General features: G+C 36.7%; 2 protein-coding genes across 2 annotated transcripts; both read right to left on the bottom strand.

Moving 5' to 3' along the window:
* Positions 1-290: 290 nt before the first annotated feature.
* On the bottom strand, positions 291-1355 carry LOC117790475. The gene has a single exon (XM_034629931.1). The coding sequence runs from the start codon at positions 1276-1278 to the stop codon at positions 388-390; it is 891 nt and encodes a 296-aa protein (XP_034485822.1). The 5' UTR covers positions 1279-1355; the 3' UTR covers positions 291-387.
* A 7245-nt stretch (positions 1356-8600) lies between these two features.
* LOC117792166 (zinc finger protein squeeze) lies at positions 8601-14896 on the bottom strand. Its single transcript, XM_034632184.1, has 3 exons — positions 14142-14896; positions 11135-11737; positions 8601-10521 (listed from the first exon to the last, which is right to left on the bottom strand). The coding sequence occupies exons 2-3, from the start codon at positions 11558-11560 to the stop codon at positions 9286-9288; spliced, it is 1662 nt and encodes a 553-aa protein (XP_034488075.1). The 5' UTR covers positions 11561-11737; positions 14142-14896; the 3' UTR covers positions 8601-9285.
* Between the last annotated feature and the right edge of the window lie 200 nt (positions 14897-15096).

The following is a 15096-nucleotide window of genomic DNA, read 5'->3' as shown; positions in this document are numbered from 1 at the left end:
TCCACAGTCGATAACGTTTTAAAAACGAAGGAAATTTAAAAAAACTTAGGTACTTTACAGGTCAACATTAAAAAGAATTAATTTTGGTTACGGTTCAAGTACTAAAAATTAAACGTTTAGTCCTTGTTATCGGTTACGGTATAATTCCCTGCTCCCGATATGTATGTCCAGGCAGATCGATTTCGCATACAATTTAAAAAATCTATTAATTTTAAAATAAGACTGGAGTAATCGGGTCAATTCGATCGAAGATTTCATCACGCTCGGTTACCAAACTAATGACAAACTTATTTGTTATTTGTGCTTTTCTAGAGGCATTTCACATTAATTCAATTAATTATTTTAAACGATAAACAAATTAATTTTAATCTCAATTGTGTGGAAGAATTACTCTTTTTTCGGGCAATCAGTATCGCAGTGGAATGTTGGGTCCGGCACCTCTTTATTTTCGGGTTCCTCTTTATCCTGAAATATATCTAATTTCTCTTTGACTTCCTGTTCGTTGCGTTCGACATTCATGAGATATCCGGCTATAAATCCATGCATGTCCTGGGGCATGTGAGTGTGCAGTTGGGCCAAGGCGCCGACCAGGACTTTGCCCATCTTGTCCTTCAGTTCATTGGCCATGTTATCGACCACATCTAGATTTTTACCCTGGGGCAACCAATCGTATTCCTTGAAGCAACAGCACTCACACATGGCAGTCGGGTCGGAATCCTTGAGAAGTTTGAAGAAGGGCTGTAATTGTGATTCGCATTGCTTCAAATTGGCCACCTCCTTAACGAATCTCTTGTGCATTTCGCAAATGTCGTGTTCACAGCGCTGAATGACATTCTGATCCTGGGACAATGCCGCTGTTCGCTTAACATAATCAATGGTGTTCTCATGGAAGGACTTAAACTTGCACTTCTCCTCGCTGTAGGCCTGCATGCACTGTCTGCCATAGACAATAATGCTATCCCGACGCTGACGTATTTCCTCACATCGTTTGGTATAGAAATGCTTGACCTCGTCCAGATTGATGATGCGCTTGGTGAAGTCCGAGAGATCCTCATCCACTTCACATAACTGATTCTTCATTGACTTTTTCTTCTCAGAGCTGCATTTCTCAGGTGACTTGTCAATTTTGTTCAACTCCGCCTTGAGTTCCACCTGCAGATTCCTCAATTCTGTATTCAAACGCTTCACATCCTGGTCATTGCAAATCAACGTGTTCAGCATTTCCCGCAGGCAGTTCTTGTGCGGATTAGGTAACTCCTCAGGACAGGCGGTCAACATCTTTAAATTGGTATAGAATTGAATCAAATTCAGTTATAAGTTACAATATGTTTTCAATTTTTGGATAGTATGAATAACTTCAAATGCTTCTGCGATATCTTAATTTATCTCTAAATATGTGTATTGAAAGTTTGAATTTTCATTCTATGTTTACGCCTTTAAAAGTTACTACGATATCTAACGACCATTTCTCTAAGTTTATCTATAGACACGTCCACTTTTTATCAAGATAAAACTCAGACAATATCTAAACTTTTTTCTCGAGAATTTCAGATCTAAGCTATTTTCTTAAAATTAGGTTTATTTAACTCCATCTTTACAATATTCATCTATTCAACAAATTTTATAAATTCAGTCTTTGAATCTTTGCAACCGGTTTGAATAGAAACCGAACCTTTAGCTACCAAATATTACTCACTCTACCAAAATATTTAATTGCCGTGTACCCTGCCTCTTATGCTTGCTTAGTATCCAACTGCTAGCGTTCAATCAATCATATTGTATATAATTCAATACCCTACACACGTAAAAGAAACAATAAAGGGTATAACAGGAAAAACAGCTGAACTTGTACGATCAATATAATTAGAACGAGAGATAGTTAAGAAAAGTTATTTTTACCCTATTTATATTAGCGTACTTTTACTCACTTTACATCAGGAATTTATAAAAACCAGGAAATCAAACCGAAACAAATATAGGTTACGGTTTCGGTTCCGGTACGTCCCGAAATAAATATTTCGGTAAAAGGTTCTATTTCATTTTTTTTTTTCGGTACTAAAAATGAAACGGTTAGTTTCGGTTAACGTTTCCGGAATCGGTTTCGGTCTTATTCCCTGATAAAAACAAAATGAATCAAATAGAAATTCTCTATACAGGGTATTAAGCGACTAATTATTTTGCTTACAAGTCCGACTTTAAAAGTGCTGATTTATTAGCCTATTGAAAAGCCCTCTTAATAGTCCTCCTCCGCTAAAAACTAACCCCTCTTCTGCCTTTTCTGTGTGGTATAATTCTCCCAAAATGATCTTCAACAGAAATTAATTTTTGGCACAAGTTAACCAGTTTGTTGAGAGGTCAGTCAGCTTCAAATTTAGCCTGTCCAGTCGCCGGTTGGGCCTGTAATTAAGTAAATTAATTAAACAACATTTTTGATTTGAAAATTCGCATCTTTCTGCATACACATTAAATGATTGGTGTTTTGCCAATTTTTTTGTAGAGACTGTATAATTTCTGCATAATTTATTTTCGTTTGCTAATTAATTTTATAGAGTTTGATGAATTTTTATATTGTTATTTTTTGATGTCACATTATTTGATTGATTTTGCCCGTTGACTTTTGAATGAACCAAACATGCTAATTATTCGAAATCGTTGTCAATCCGTTAAAAACAAAATTTCTAATATATTAAAACAGATCTGGTCTCATTAATAACACTTGTAACAAAGCTTTATCAAATCTAAATTTGTTAGAGGCGCTTCATGCTAAATATGTGAAGATTAAAAAAAAATGGACCTTCAAGTATCAAGTTTTTAACAATTATTTTAGTTTTAGTAAAATTTTGATAGCTAGTCTATTACAGACATATGTATATTTCACATATCATAGACAGCTTGTTATTTATGTTTCCATTTTAATAAATGCAGCTGCTTCTCGAAATCATATCTAATTTCTTTCTGCGGAAGAAATTATTATACTTAGAACTATTGAACATGACTAAAGAACAAATATTGATTTAAAACTTTCACAATGCGCACAAAGCCGTCACAAAGACTAAATATGTAAAATAGATAAACAAATAACAGCCCAATACATTATCAAAAGGAAGATGCCAGCCTGATTCCTTACAACCCACAGGGTAGATTCGTTCATATCGCCTGTGGCTGACGCCTTGCCTGCATAGATTTGCATAGATGGTGTACCTGAAAAAAAAAAACAGGAAAGAAGTCCCTGACAAAATCTCAATAATCATCGATCTATCATATATACGCGTATTCGTATATAGTTACCTATAAAAATAATTTTAAGTATATCTCTTGCGACTTATTTATCAGAAGAAATAAAATTCTCCAGTTTCTGAAACTGATTTCATATTTTTACACTTAAATTTGTTGAATCTTAATAAATACTTTAAATAAAATGCATTGCTTGCTTATATTTAAGAAATTTCTAAGAACTTCAAGTATTTAATAAACATTGTTAAGCTTTTTTTTTTTTGTATGATACAACAATATATGAGCAATAAGAGTGAATGTAGTTTTTATAAAACATTTGCAGATTGTATATAGAGTTTTAGTTTTATTTAAAAAAAAAAATCAACATTTGTAAGATTTACAAAAACTAGAAAAAAAAAACAACGTAAATCGAACGATTCCAAGGAGACTCTATTAATATGCTTGAAGGATCTGAAAAAAGGAAGTGAGGCGCAGAACACGTTAGCTTTAGACAACACATAAGGACTTATTTGAATAATTTGCGTATTTTTCTATTTGAAAGAACATTTTTTTAAATGAAAAATGATGCTGACCCTGACGCACCCATGACAAAAGGTATTGATCAAATATGCAAATGGGCCGTCTGACGGACGAGCGGATGAGCGAGCGGGATGCAGAGATATCCTGTGCGAGGATCAGAACTGCCAACCCTTTTGCTAGCGCCGCGTCCGATCCGCGAACGTGTTGTGCATAAATTAAGCGTCCTTTATCCTTTGTCAGCGTTCACCCTTTGGTAAGCGGCTTCTTAAGCACAGCGCGTCCGCATGGAAATGAGGCAAAAAATCCGGATTTTTTTTCTAGCTGTCTTTCTTGTGAGTCGTTCCTCCATTATCCTTGATCGTCACCCAGGACTGTGGGTAGTCTTAGACCTAAGAGGAAAAAAAATCGTGAGAAAATTTCCAGCGCCAAATATTCAAATGAGGCATACTTCTGGGTAGATTTTTTTTGTTTCATGTACAAAAAAAAAATCATCAGGATGCGAGCGCATCCTTGCTGTATGAGCACACATTAGATTTTTTTAACCCATTTTTTTAATGCTGCATTTTTTATGCTTGACTACAGCAAAAAGTCGTTTATAATTGGGTTCCTTTTTTTTCTTCTTTTTTTTTTTGTGTGGAACGCCTTTTGTACATATGTTAAAATGCTGTGTGACAAGTTTTTTTATTTTTTGAAAGTTTTTTTCTCCCGAAAAGGATCGGGTTTGCGTATTGTTAATTCGTTACTGTAATTTTTTTATGGAGTTTCCAAACCTTTTTACAATTGAAACTTTTTTTACTCGTTGCTTTTTTCATTTTAAGCGTGAAAATGTTAATTAAAATTTTTTTAGTGCGTCATTTTATTTACTCTCAAACAGGATCTAAAATTACGCAGTTTCTTAACGACACGTGCGTTTGCATCAGTTTGCTTATTGGTATTTCTGAAGGGTTTAAAATCGTTTGAAAACAAAAATATATACAACAAATTTAACAAACATTGGCAAATATAAGTAAGTGCTTAATGGAAAAATAAAAAAAAAGGGTTTTTTCAATTGGTGAGAAAATTAAGTGTAGATTTCGTGATAAATATTGAAAGTCTCAGCAGATATATACAATGTACATATATTGCACAAAATATATACTCAAGACAGGAATGCGTGGAGGCAAATAGTCCATCACAAAAAAAATATATAGATAATAAAAATAAATAAATTAACGAAATTATGAATAAATGAGAAAATTCAAGAATTATTTGCCTCTGTTGGAAATGATTACTCTATAACTACACCTCACACTAGCAAAGAAAAACAAATGTTTAATCTTTCTCAATATTCAACAATATTTGGAAGTATTTAGAATGGTTAAGCTTAACTTATAAAAGAATAATCATCAATAATACTGCTAATCAATTTGAATTCATAATAAAACTATAATTAAAAATGTTTAAATTTCGCAATGTGCCAATAATATAGAAAACGGCATTCATAACATATCAATCGAAATGATAATCAGATATACAAAACCTCAACAATTAGGTTCATTGTATAAGGTGCACAAAAGATGGGCAAAAATCGAAAGGGTGCAAAAAAAAAACAGAAGAAATCATAATAATAAAGGAAAATGGCATTAAATTTCACAATATAGCACCTTATTAGAATTGAACAATGAAATGAATGGCGATGATACACATAGAGTTCTATTTAGGAATGAAACCAATATGCAAAAATCGAGTTCGGTTGAATAACAAAAAGGCGCACACAGCCAACAAGAAGTTATGGGAAAAACATACACACCTATCCTCCTCCCTCCCCGGAAATCAAACCGAGCTAATCGGAGCACCCCACTCGATATATTGTCTGGCATTGTGTAATAATTTCATAAATAGTTTATCCATAAGAATTGCTGAATGGCCGACTAAATGCTATTGCGAATAGCGCTTGGGCATGGCTTACAATCGGCTTCACACGGCGAAACGATTCAAGACCGGGACCTTTCTTATGCTAAACTCAAGAGTTGAGGGGTTGCACAACCCCTGAACATTGAGGGGTAACCAGCTTGATCCTCTGTCAGGTCGGATTCACTCTCTTCCTCTTCCTCGGTGTGTGTGTTTTGATTATGTCTCGAGTTTAGAAACCATAAATCTATTGATGCCATTGACGACGCCTTTCTGCAGCATCAAATTATCTTTTGGCCATTCAAATCACACACACAATATTCAAATCATTATGCAATTTTCATTTGCATAATGATTCAGGACTCTAAAGTACACTGAAAATTACTTTAGATAATTTTTTCTTTTTTCAATTAGTATATAAATCTAAATTTTTGAAATATCTTTATCTTAAATTATTAAAAATATTTGCAATCATTTTATTGAAATTTTAAAGAGATTACTTAATATATATTTATCTGTTGATAATGTTGAGTTTTGACCAATGTAATCAAAATTTTTATAATTTTTGTATTATATACTATACCTTGTCTGTTTGAATTGCCACAATTTTACATCAAATATAATTAAAAGAGCTTCATTACATTATTGTTTTAAGTGTACGAGCTTCACTCCTTGGCAGATGCCACACATTTTTTATCAACTCACTTTCTCAACATAAAAACAGAGTCCTTCGCGACCTCAGACATTGCATTCTAATTATCATATCGATCAAGCCAGTGGGACAAGAAAAAAGTGACAGTGAAAAAGAGGGAATCCTCAGTCTGGATAGTTTTTTCTCATAGTTAACATAACAAAAGCTGATGATGCGCACAGAAGAAAGGATAGGAAGGATGGAAGAAAAGCAGTTTCGTGATGATTTCAGCACCCAAATGACATGACAAGCCAGAACTGAGAACCACCCCAAAAAAACAGTCGGATCAGTTAAGATCAGATAACTGAGATAAGGATAGGAGAGAAGCAAACAATCCCATGATCATTAGTGCATTTATAATATCGTATATTGATATGCTAATCAATGACTAGGCAGACCTTATGGAGGGTCTCTATATGCTCCGTTGCGTTTATGATCGATGCGATTGCAAAATCAAATCATTTATCAATTAAATTATTGGCAAACATTGCGTAGCGCCCTCGATCTATGGCGATCGACATACCTCTTGAGAGGGTTGGCAAATTTTCCTTTTTCACAATGCGAAATCGAAAAGAATAGGAAACAACTGCCAAATGATCGATTATCGCATTGTTCTCTGATCTTTGTTTCGGATTTTGTTTCTCTCTTTTCTTTTCTGCGGTGTGTTTGCCAATTTTGTCATTGTGCTCGATCTTCGACTGGTTTAGTGATGATTTGTTGGTTTTTATTGCCAGCAATCCTTTGAGCATAGGTGTCCTTTTTGCAAAAGGATCACTCGTGCCGAAATGCGGCACAAATATCCTTTTATTTTCATTGTTTTGCGAATTCCCTTGCCTGTTGACAAACTGTCGAAAACAAGACAATTGTCTAGCCCTTTTTCATGTCCTTTTTAAGTAAATCAAATTGACTTCTTGTGGGTGCATTTTTATTATCATTCAATTTTCGTCATTTAGCAAATTTTACGAGCCCATAAATAGAACTTACTTTTATATCCCATAAAAAATAAATATCGTAAAGTCTTTTGTTTCGCTCATTTTATTGCATGTTTGTTTTTATTTGCTTTGCTTTGAATTTATATTTTTTGATATTTATGTACATATATTTAACACAATTCGCTGTTATTAATGATGGTATTCAAACGCTCGAGTGTCTGTCCAAAACACCTGTTAAGAACTGAAACTGGTTTTCATGTCTTTCGGTTGTTTTCGCTCTCTTTTTTTCAAGAGGGATTTACGTTGAATTTCTTGTAGCTTTTTTGTTTAATAATTTGCCATGAAATTAATTCTGTGTGTTTCTTTAGTTTCTATTATACATATATAATAGAGGCAGATATAGTATATATGCGATAGTCAGCGTATTGAACAGAATTGACAAATAATTTGTAGTAAAAGGATTCCCGTCATTTCGACTAAAGGAGGCGTTTATAAATATGTTTTCAGATACGAAAGCTTTTATTTTCCAGTTTAAGTTATAGCCAGTTCCAAAATAACATAAAAACAATATGCACACCTGTTTGTAAATACTTGGATATTTTTAGTAGTAAGTGGTCTAATACCCCGCCATAACTGTTTGTAATGTATTTAAGTCTTGTTTTGAGAACATTTTGATGTGCTCATTTTTTTGAAGTAGACACTTGTATCTACAAGTTGAAATTCGTGATGAAGCAGACTCTACTTATGATCCATTTATTGTTGCAAAGACTAAACAGAAACTGTACACACATTTGTCAAATAAAACAAAAAACGAAATACTCCCCATAACTTAACCATATTTTCTGATTGACTCACATCCGTTTCGCAAGTGGCACACTAAATGTTGATTTGTAATTTCTAAATATAAATTTATTTTTTGTAAATATAAATTTATTTTTGTGTATTCCCTATCTGAATGAGACACCACAAGTCCATCATTAATCTTCCAGCGTAACGTCAATCGCAGCTGTTGTTAATTAAATTTGTTGTTTGAATATTTGCCGTAGACCTCATGGAACCGAGGATATTCGGGATACGGAATAACTGCCAGGCACTCACTTAATTTATCTTAAGGAACAAAAATCTCTTGTGTCGCCTGGAGCATAATGGAATGCTCGTACAAAGGTTTCCTTAGATGCCTCAGCATTTGGCCAACTTAAGCGGATTATCGTGCATTTTTCTACATCGTTGCATCTTTTGATCCTGCAATGTTGATAAAAATTTAAGCCTTGCGGTTGTGAACACAATTCCAGAAATTTGAATGCACTCGAATTCTTAATAAATATTTCTCTCAATTTTTTATTATTATTTGATATACTTTTTACAATTTTGCATAAATATAAAATATGTCTCTTAACATAATGATAGATCCATAAGTTTAGATACAAATTGTTGATTGTATTAACTACGTTGATACGTTGACTTTTACAGCAGTTATTTAATAATAATAATATAATAATAATTTCAAGATTGTAATCTTATGTACACAATTATCGCTGTACTTCGTACCGCACCTATCATACTCTATATTATAGGTAGTTGTACAATCCTTAAGACTATAATCTAGATTATTAGTTAAAACTGTAAACAACTCAAATTGAAAAGGATTCAAGTTGCTTAAAGTTTTAGTTGTGCGTCTTCATTTGTAAATATTGCTTACGAGTTAGAAGATTGTATGAAAAGCTAATTGAAAAACCTGAGTTTGTCTGGAAAAGAACATCCTCCAAACGGAGGCTGTGCGTGGATCTGGCCATGCTCTCAGTGCCTGGTTTCTCTACTGTCTCATTTCTCGATGTAGTACTAAAGTCTTCAATGTCTAGAGTGCCACATCAAGAATTGGATTGGAGAGAAACCAAGCCTTAAGAGTTGACCAGTTCAGCCTCTAGCCAAATTATGTCTAACTTATGGCTAACTTAGCCTAATTGTTGTCATCGTAGCTATTGATCCTTTGGCTGCCCTTTTCTGGCCATTCGCCCGATACTATAGGGCCTTCTCTTTGGCCACGGCGCTGAGGCCCAGAGCGAGATGATCGCTAGGTATAAGGCCAGCTCCTGGCTGATGCGCATAGTTGCGTATCTGATGCAGCGAGATTAGCTGCGTGGGAAAGGCGGCAGCGGCAGCGGCTGCGTTCTGTTGGTACAGGTAGGCGGCGGTTGCTGAAGGCGGTGCACGATGCTGTTGCAGATGTGACGGCGGTGGCACAACGGTGGCGCTGAGTGGCGTAAAGGCAGATGAGCCCGGACCAGGTGAATGTGAATGCGTCGCATGTTGCTGCTGGTGTTGCTGCTGCTGCTGCTGCTGTTGGAGGTGATGCTGTGGCGTTGTCTGTCGCAGCACCAGATCCTCGCCAGCATCCTCGTGCGGACTATGAGAATGACCTGGCGTATCGCCGCCACCGTTAGCCAGACGCTGATGATGCTGCTGCAGAAGCTCATGTTGTTGTTGCTGCTGCTGCTGCTGTTGCTGAAGTGTGGCAAAGTTGGCATACGTGCTGCCATTGGCCTGCGGCAACTGCTGTTGTATGGCCTCAGCTAGCGTGGCGGCAGCGCTGTCAGCACCCATTTTTGCCCAATACACGGCATTGGCATCATTCATGGCCTGACGCTGCAGATTTAGACCAATGCCGCCGGCGGGCACATGCTGTTGCAGATTACTCACAGGCGTCGTGTGGCGCTGTTGCTGTTTCTCAGCTTTCTCGGCGTGCTTTTGCAGATGCTTCTGCAGATATGTCTCCTGCGTGTAGGACTTGCCGCACAACTGGCAAATGTGCGTCTTGAGATGCTTCGAATCCTTGTGCTTGGGTATGTGCTCCATCAGCGTTACCTCATCGCCAAAGCACTTGTAGCACGAGTTGCATTTAAACGGTTTATCCGTCTGATGGCAGCGCGAGTGCGACTGCAGATTGGACAGCTGTGAGAAGGCCTTGGGGCAACCGGCGTGCCGGCACTTATACGGCTTATCCCCCGTATGGGTGCGTATGTGCTGCTGCAGGTGCGACAGCTGGGTAAACTTGCGCTGGCAAATCTCGCAGCGATACGGCTTGATGCCCAGATGGATGCGCGTATGCTGCGACAGATACGATGAGTTGGCAAAGGATTTACTGCACGATCCGCATTTGTACGGCTTCGTCTGCTCGCCCTGCCGCTGATCCTCCGGCGAGGAGCCATTACTGCCATTGCTACCCTGCTGCCGCGATGGTGAACGGCTGACATCATACTACGAATGACAAGAGAGATGACCAGATAATTAGAAAATGTTAATTTTAACAACAATTTATGTAGCAACTCCTTGAGTTTTTTCAAAATGATATTTGTTTCAGCTTTCTTTCTTTTTTATTTTACAGAGTCCTTAAAATATAAAGGGAAAAATAAGTGTGACAGATATGTTAAATATCTGGTGCTTGACTTGGGATAAAAATATGTGAAATATACCAATAAAGTAAGAACGAACTTTCAACTTCGAACAACTTTGACATGAAACTTAAAAGATCAAGAGGGCATTACTATATGTTCTTGAAAAGGCAAAAATAAAATAAATTTAATTTGAATTTAAACAAAAGTGCTCCATGGGTAACACTTGTGTAATAATAATGATTCCTTCAGTATTATATTTTTTGCTCAAAAATTATTATTGATTAAGTTTTAAAGTATAAGTCGAAGTGAAATCAATAAAAAAAAATCTTAAATGATTTTCAACATGGTAAAATATCATAGATTAAACTTAAAGGAGAATAAGTGAATGATTTTTTCAATTAAAAAAAAAAAACATAATAATCCTTATTTAACGTCCCTGGTTAAGAGTCAAGTCTTTGTCTAGTGGGGACACTCACCTTTTGCTCCTGCTGCTCACTTAGCTGTGTAGGAGTCTGCGGCGAACTGGGCGCACTGTAGCTGACCTTTAGCTGCGGCTGATGATGCAACTGCTGCTGCTGCTGCTGTTGTTGTTGCTGCTGCTGCTGTTGCTGTTGGTCGGGATCATGTTGATGAGACTGTTGATGCTGCTGCTGTTGTTGTTGTTGCTCGACAAGTATCTGCTGGTGCTGCACAAGACCATTTTTCAGGGAGTAGTCCAAACGCTCAACGTTCTGACGAAACTCGCTGATGTTAAAGGGCTTATAATCATGGACCAGCTGAGCGGTACGCAGATCCGCCTGGGTCAAATGACTGAGGGTGCGCAGTTGATCGATGGAGCGATGCAGATAATCGCCACCAGCGCCAATGGCAGCGCCGTTCGGCGTTGTCGGCAGCTCGGCCATAAGCGGCTGCCCGCCAAGGTTCAGCGGTCGATAAGTAATTGTCCGTGCGTCCAGGTTGGGGCCTTGCTCTCAATGGGGTAGCGGGCAACGGGACTGAATCGTGCAACGTTCGCGGCCAAAATGAAATTGACACTTGGCCCCGCAGTACGGCTTACACAACTTTTTGCCCTTTTTGTGCTGAAAATACAGAATTATTTGTAATTGTTATTTAGGCTTTCGCAGCTTTGGGTGCAAATTTCTGTTTAGTCAACAAAAATGTTAAACTACTTTTTTCCATTTGGCTTTCGATTTTTTCTTTATCTTTTACTTGACTATTTTTTATTTATTTCATTTGTACACACATTTCAGCACATTAACATAAATATGCATGAATTAATTAATTGTTTATGAATTAAACGTGCAACAAATAAAACAAAATTCTCTCCGTGCTGCACATTAAGCAAAAGTAAATCGACAAAAAATTAAAGAATTGCATTAAAAAACAATGCCAAAAAAATACAAGATAAACAAAAAAGGCGCTTGAGCCAAGCAAAAAGTCGATGGTGACAACACATTTTTAAAAAAATAATTTCTTTTTCGTTTTCCCCTCTCTACCACTTCATTTAGCGAAATTTGAGGGAAGCGGGGGATTTGGGAAGAGTCAGGGGCGCCACCGAATGTGTCAATCACCTCGAAGTAAAGAATATAACATTAACAAATTGGGGCGCTCACTAATCTAACTAAAGATGAACAAAAAAAGAGGAATGGAGAAGGGCAGTCATTTAAATAATACATTTATGTAAAATTAAAGGAAATAAACATCTATTTTATTTATAAACCTATCTTTCGAAATCCTTAATCTGACAGATATGTAATAAGGGTGGTGTTTAATCGGGATCGGTTTATCAGTGTAGTGAAATATTTCAAATAAAAGCAATCAATCATCATTTCACAAATATATGTATCTTTAATTTGTTGTATCTTTTACTCAATACAATTTACGTATGTGTATACCCTCCTACATACATATGAACATTAAAATGTTCATTCATGTGTATGTGTGTGGTTCTCACGGTGCAACTGTTTTATCCTTTAAGAGCATCAAAATGCACTGCTGAACCACAAGACACAAAAAATGAGTGAGAATTTGTAAACAAAAACCTGTCACAGGTGGCTGCCGTGTTTCTTTCTTTTTTTAACTTTCCATGTTATATTTCCTTTTTTTTTCTTTGTTATAAGAATGAAAATCAATAAAGAAAAACAATCAAAATTGGCGCGCGCCACTTCGCAATGGAATAAAACAAATTGAGTTATTAAATAGCGGGGAGAGAGAGTTGAGTGAGGGAGAGCTAAAAGGAGAATGACACACATATACAACATATACAAACACAAAGACGCATTGCGTAGCTGTTTTTGCTGTTGCTGCGCAGTTGACGTCAGAAACAGATTCTTTCTTTTTGTATTTAGTTTGGTTTTTTTGAACATTTTTTATTTCTGGCTGGTCAACAGAACCGGTTACTGTTGTTCTTGTTGTTGTTGTTGCCGACGCTCCTCTGATAGTTGAGCAGTAGGCCGTTGAAGGCAGAGAATGAGAGGGAAAGAGAAGGCGCAGGACACTCTGGCCGCTTGTTGAGTGTTTTATGACGGAGGCGCTTTACATATGTAAATGTAAAGCGCAAACAATTGAAATTAACAATTAATGTTGTAATAATTTAATTTTAATACTAGTTACATCTGTTTGTATCTAATAAAACATACATAAGTATGTATTTACAAACAACAAGTTTACATGTGTATGTACTTTCAAACATGTGTAAAAACAACTGAGACAAAATCACTCGGCCGGCCCCAAAAGCACGCCGACGCCAACGTCGACGTCAACGTAAACGTTTCTGCTCAGCAGCATATAAAAAAAATGGTATACACAAAAAAATTCATCGCACTCACACAAAAAAACAAACACATACACAAATCATGTACAAAAAACGAATCAACGAAAATTAATTGAGCGCAAGAAGCGACCGCAGCTAAAAAAAAAATAACCTAAAGAGAGGAAGAGCAAGGGAGCGCGCAACATAAACAAATGAAGAGCGGCAGAGCCGGACAGAGGCGAAACTGCAAATAAACGAAGAAATATAAAACTTGCAGTGTAAAGCAAATAAACGAAAAAGTAAGAGCGGCTGTTAGCGGGGGCGACATGTGCAAAAAATAAAATAAATGCTGCTCGCGAGAGCAAAAAACAGTGGAGATAAAAAAGACGGCACACAAACCGCCACCGAATGAATGGCACATAAAGAATTCAAACAATGGAAGGGGCGGGTGGGCAAATATTGGAAACCGTTGCACAGTGGGACAATTATATTTGATTAGTATAAGATCTTAGAAGTTATTATGCTCAACACAACTAGAATTTCTTAAATTCAATTAATTAATACAACTTGTTGATAATACAATTAATAAAATAAATTTTTTTTAATAAAATCAAGAATTGTGTTCAATGACTTTCACATTTGCAATTTTTTTTCTTCACCACTGTGAGAGTGATTGCAAAAACTATTTGCCCAATAAAGAAGAAATAAAACACACAATACGAAGTACTTACCAATTGGAAATAAAGCTTGCTGTTGTTGTTGTGCTCTTATGTTTTTCCTTGCTTCTGTGTGTGCGACTTTGTTGATATTTTGGTCATAAAAGCAAAAGCACGTGTTCTGCGAGACCTATTGGAGGAGGAGCTTACGGGGGATCGTCGTTTTAACTCCTGTTCTACTTTTTGTACACCTTTTGTTTTTTAGCTTTCTGTTTTCACTTTTGTGGGTTGTGCGTGGATGGTTTGTTGACATACAGCGTTTTACGCGCATTTGTACTTAAACATCGAGATAACTTCTATTATTATAAATGTTGTCTTTTGCTCTATTTTACGGTTTCTCCTCTTTCGAATTTCGAGTACACTTAACGCGCACACACACATGCAAATAGCGAGTGCTTAGGAAAAAAATGGCCGCGCACGCCAAAAATATACACACACCAACACAAGCGAGTGGTCGTGTGAGTGTGCGATTTTGCACTTGTGCTGCCCCGCTTTTTTATATTTTTTTTAAAGAAGAATTTGGCGCGACTTAATTTTGGCGCCTGTATTCGTGTCAATCAACGATAAAGGGGAGGTAGGAAAGGATTCGTTATTTCTAGCACGCTAATTTCGGTTTTTAGTATGAGTTTCGTTTCGCTTCGCGTTGTTTACATGTCGCGCGTACGCGAAGAACAAATCACAACGAAAAACACAAAAGCGACGGCCGAGAAGAAGAAAAACCGTTCAGTTCGGTGGCAAAAACTCGACTGAAAAAAAAATCACTCAACTTTTTTCATGCCATCGCAAACGGCAAGCAGCTGTGAGCGTTAGTGGTTGGTGTACGTGTGAGTGTGTGCTCTCACGGCTTCTCTTCCTCTCGCGCACGCAATGAAAAAATGCTTGTTTATGTTTTTTATGTGTGCGTTTTTTGCTTACACTGTTGCGCTCTCTGTCCCACTCTTATGTTCTCTGCGGCTCTCACTTTTTTATT

This window comes from Drosophila innubila, assembly GCF_004354385.1.
Source record: "Drosophila innubila isolate TH190305 chromosome 3R unlocalized genomic scaffold, UK_Dinn_1.0 2_E_3R, whole genome shotgun sequence".
In the NCBI taxonomy this organism is placed as follows: Eukaryota; Metazoa; Arthropoda; class Insecta; order Diptera; family Drosophilidae; genus Drosophila; species Drosophila innubila.
Note: the sequence above shows the minus strand (reverse complement) of the source record. Positions and strands in the feature narration are given on the sequence as shown.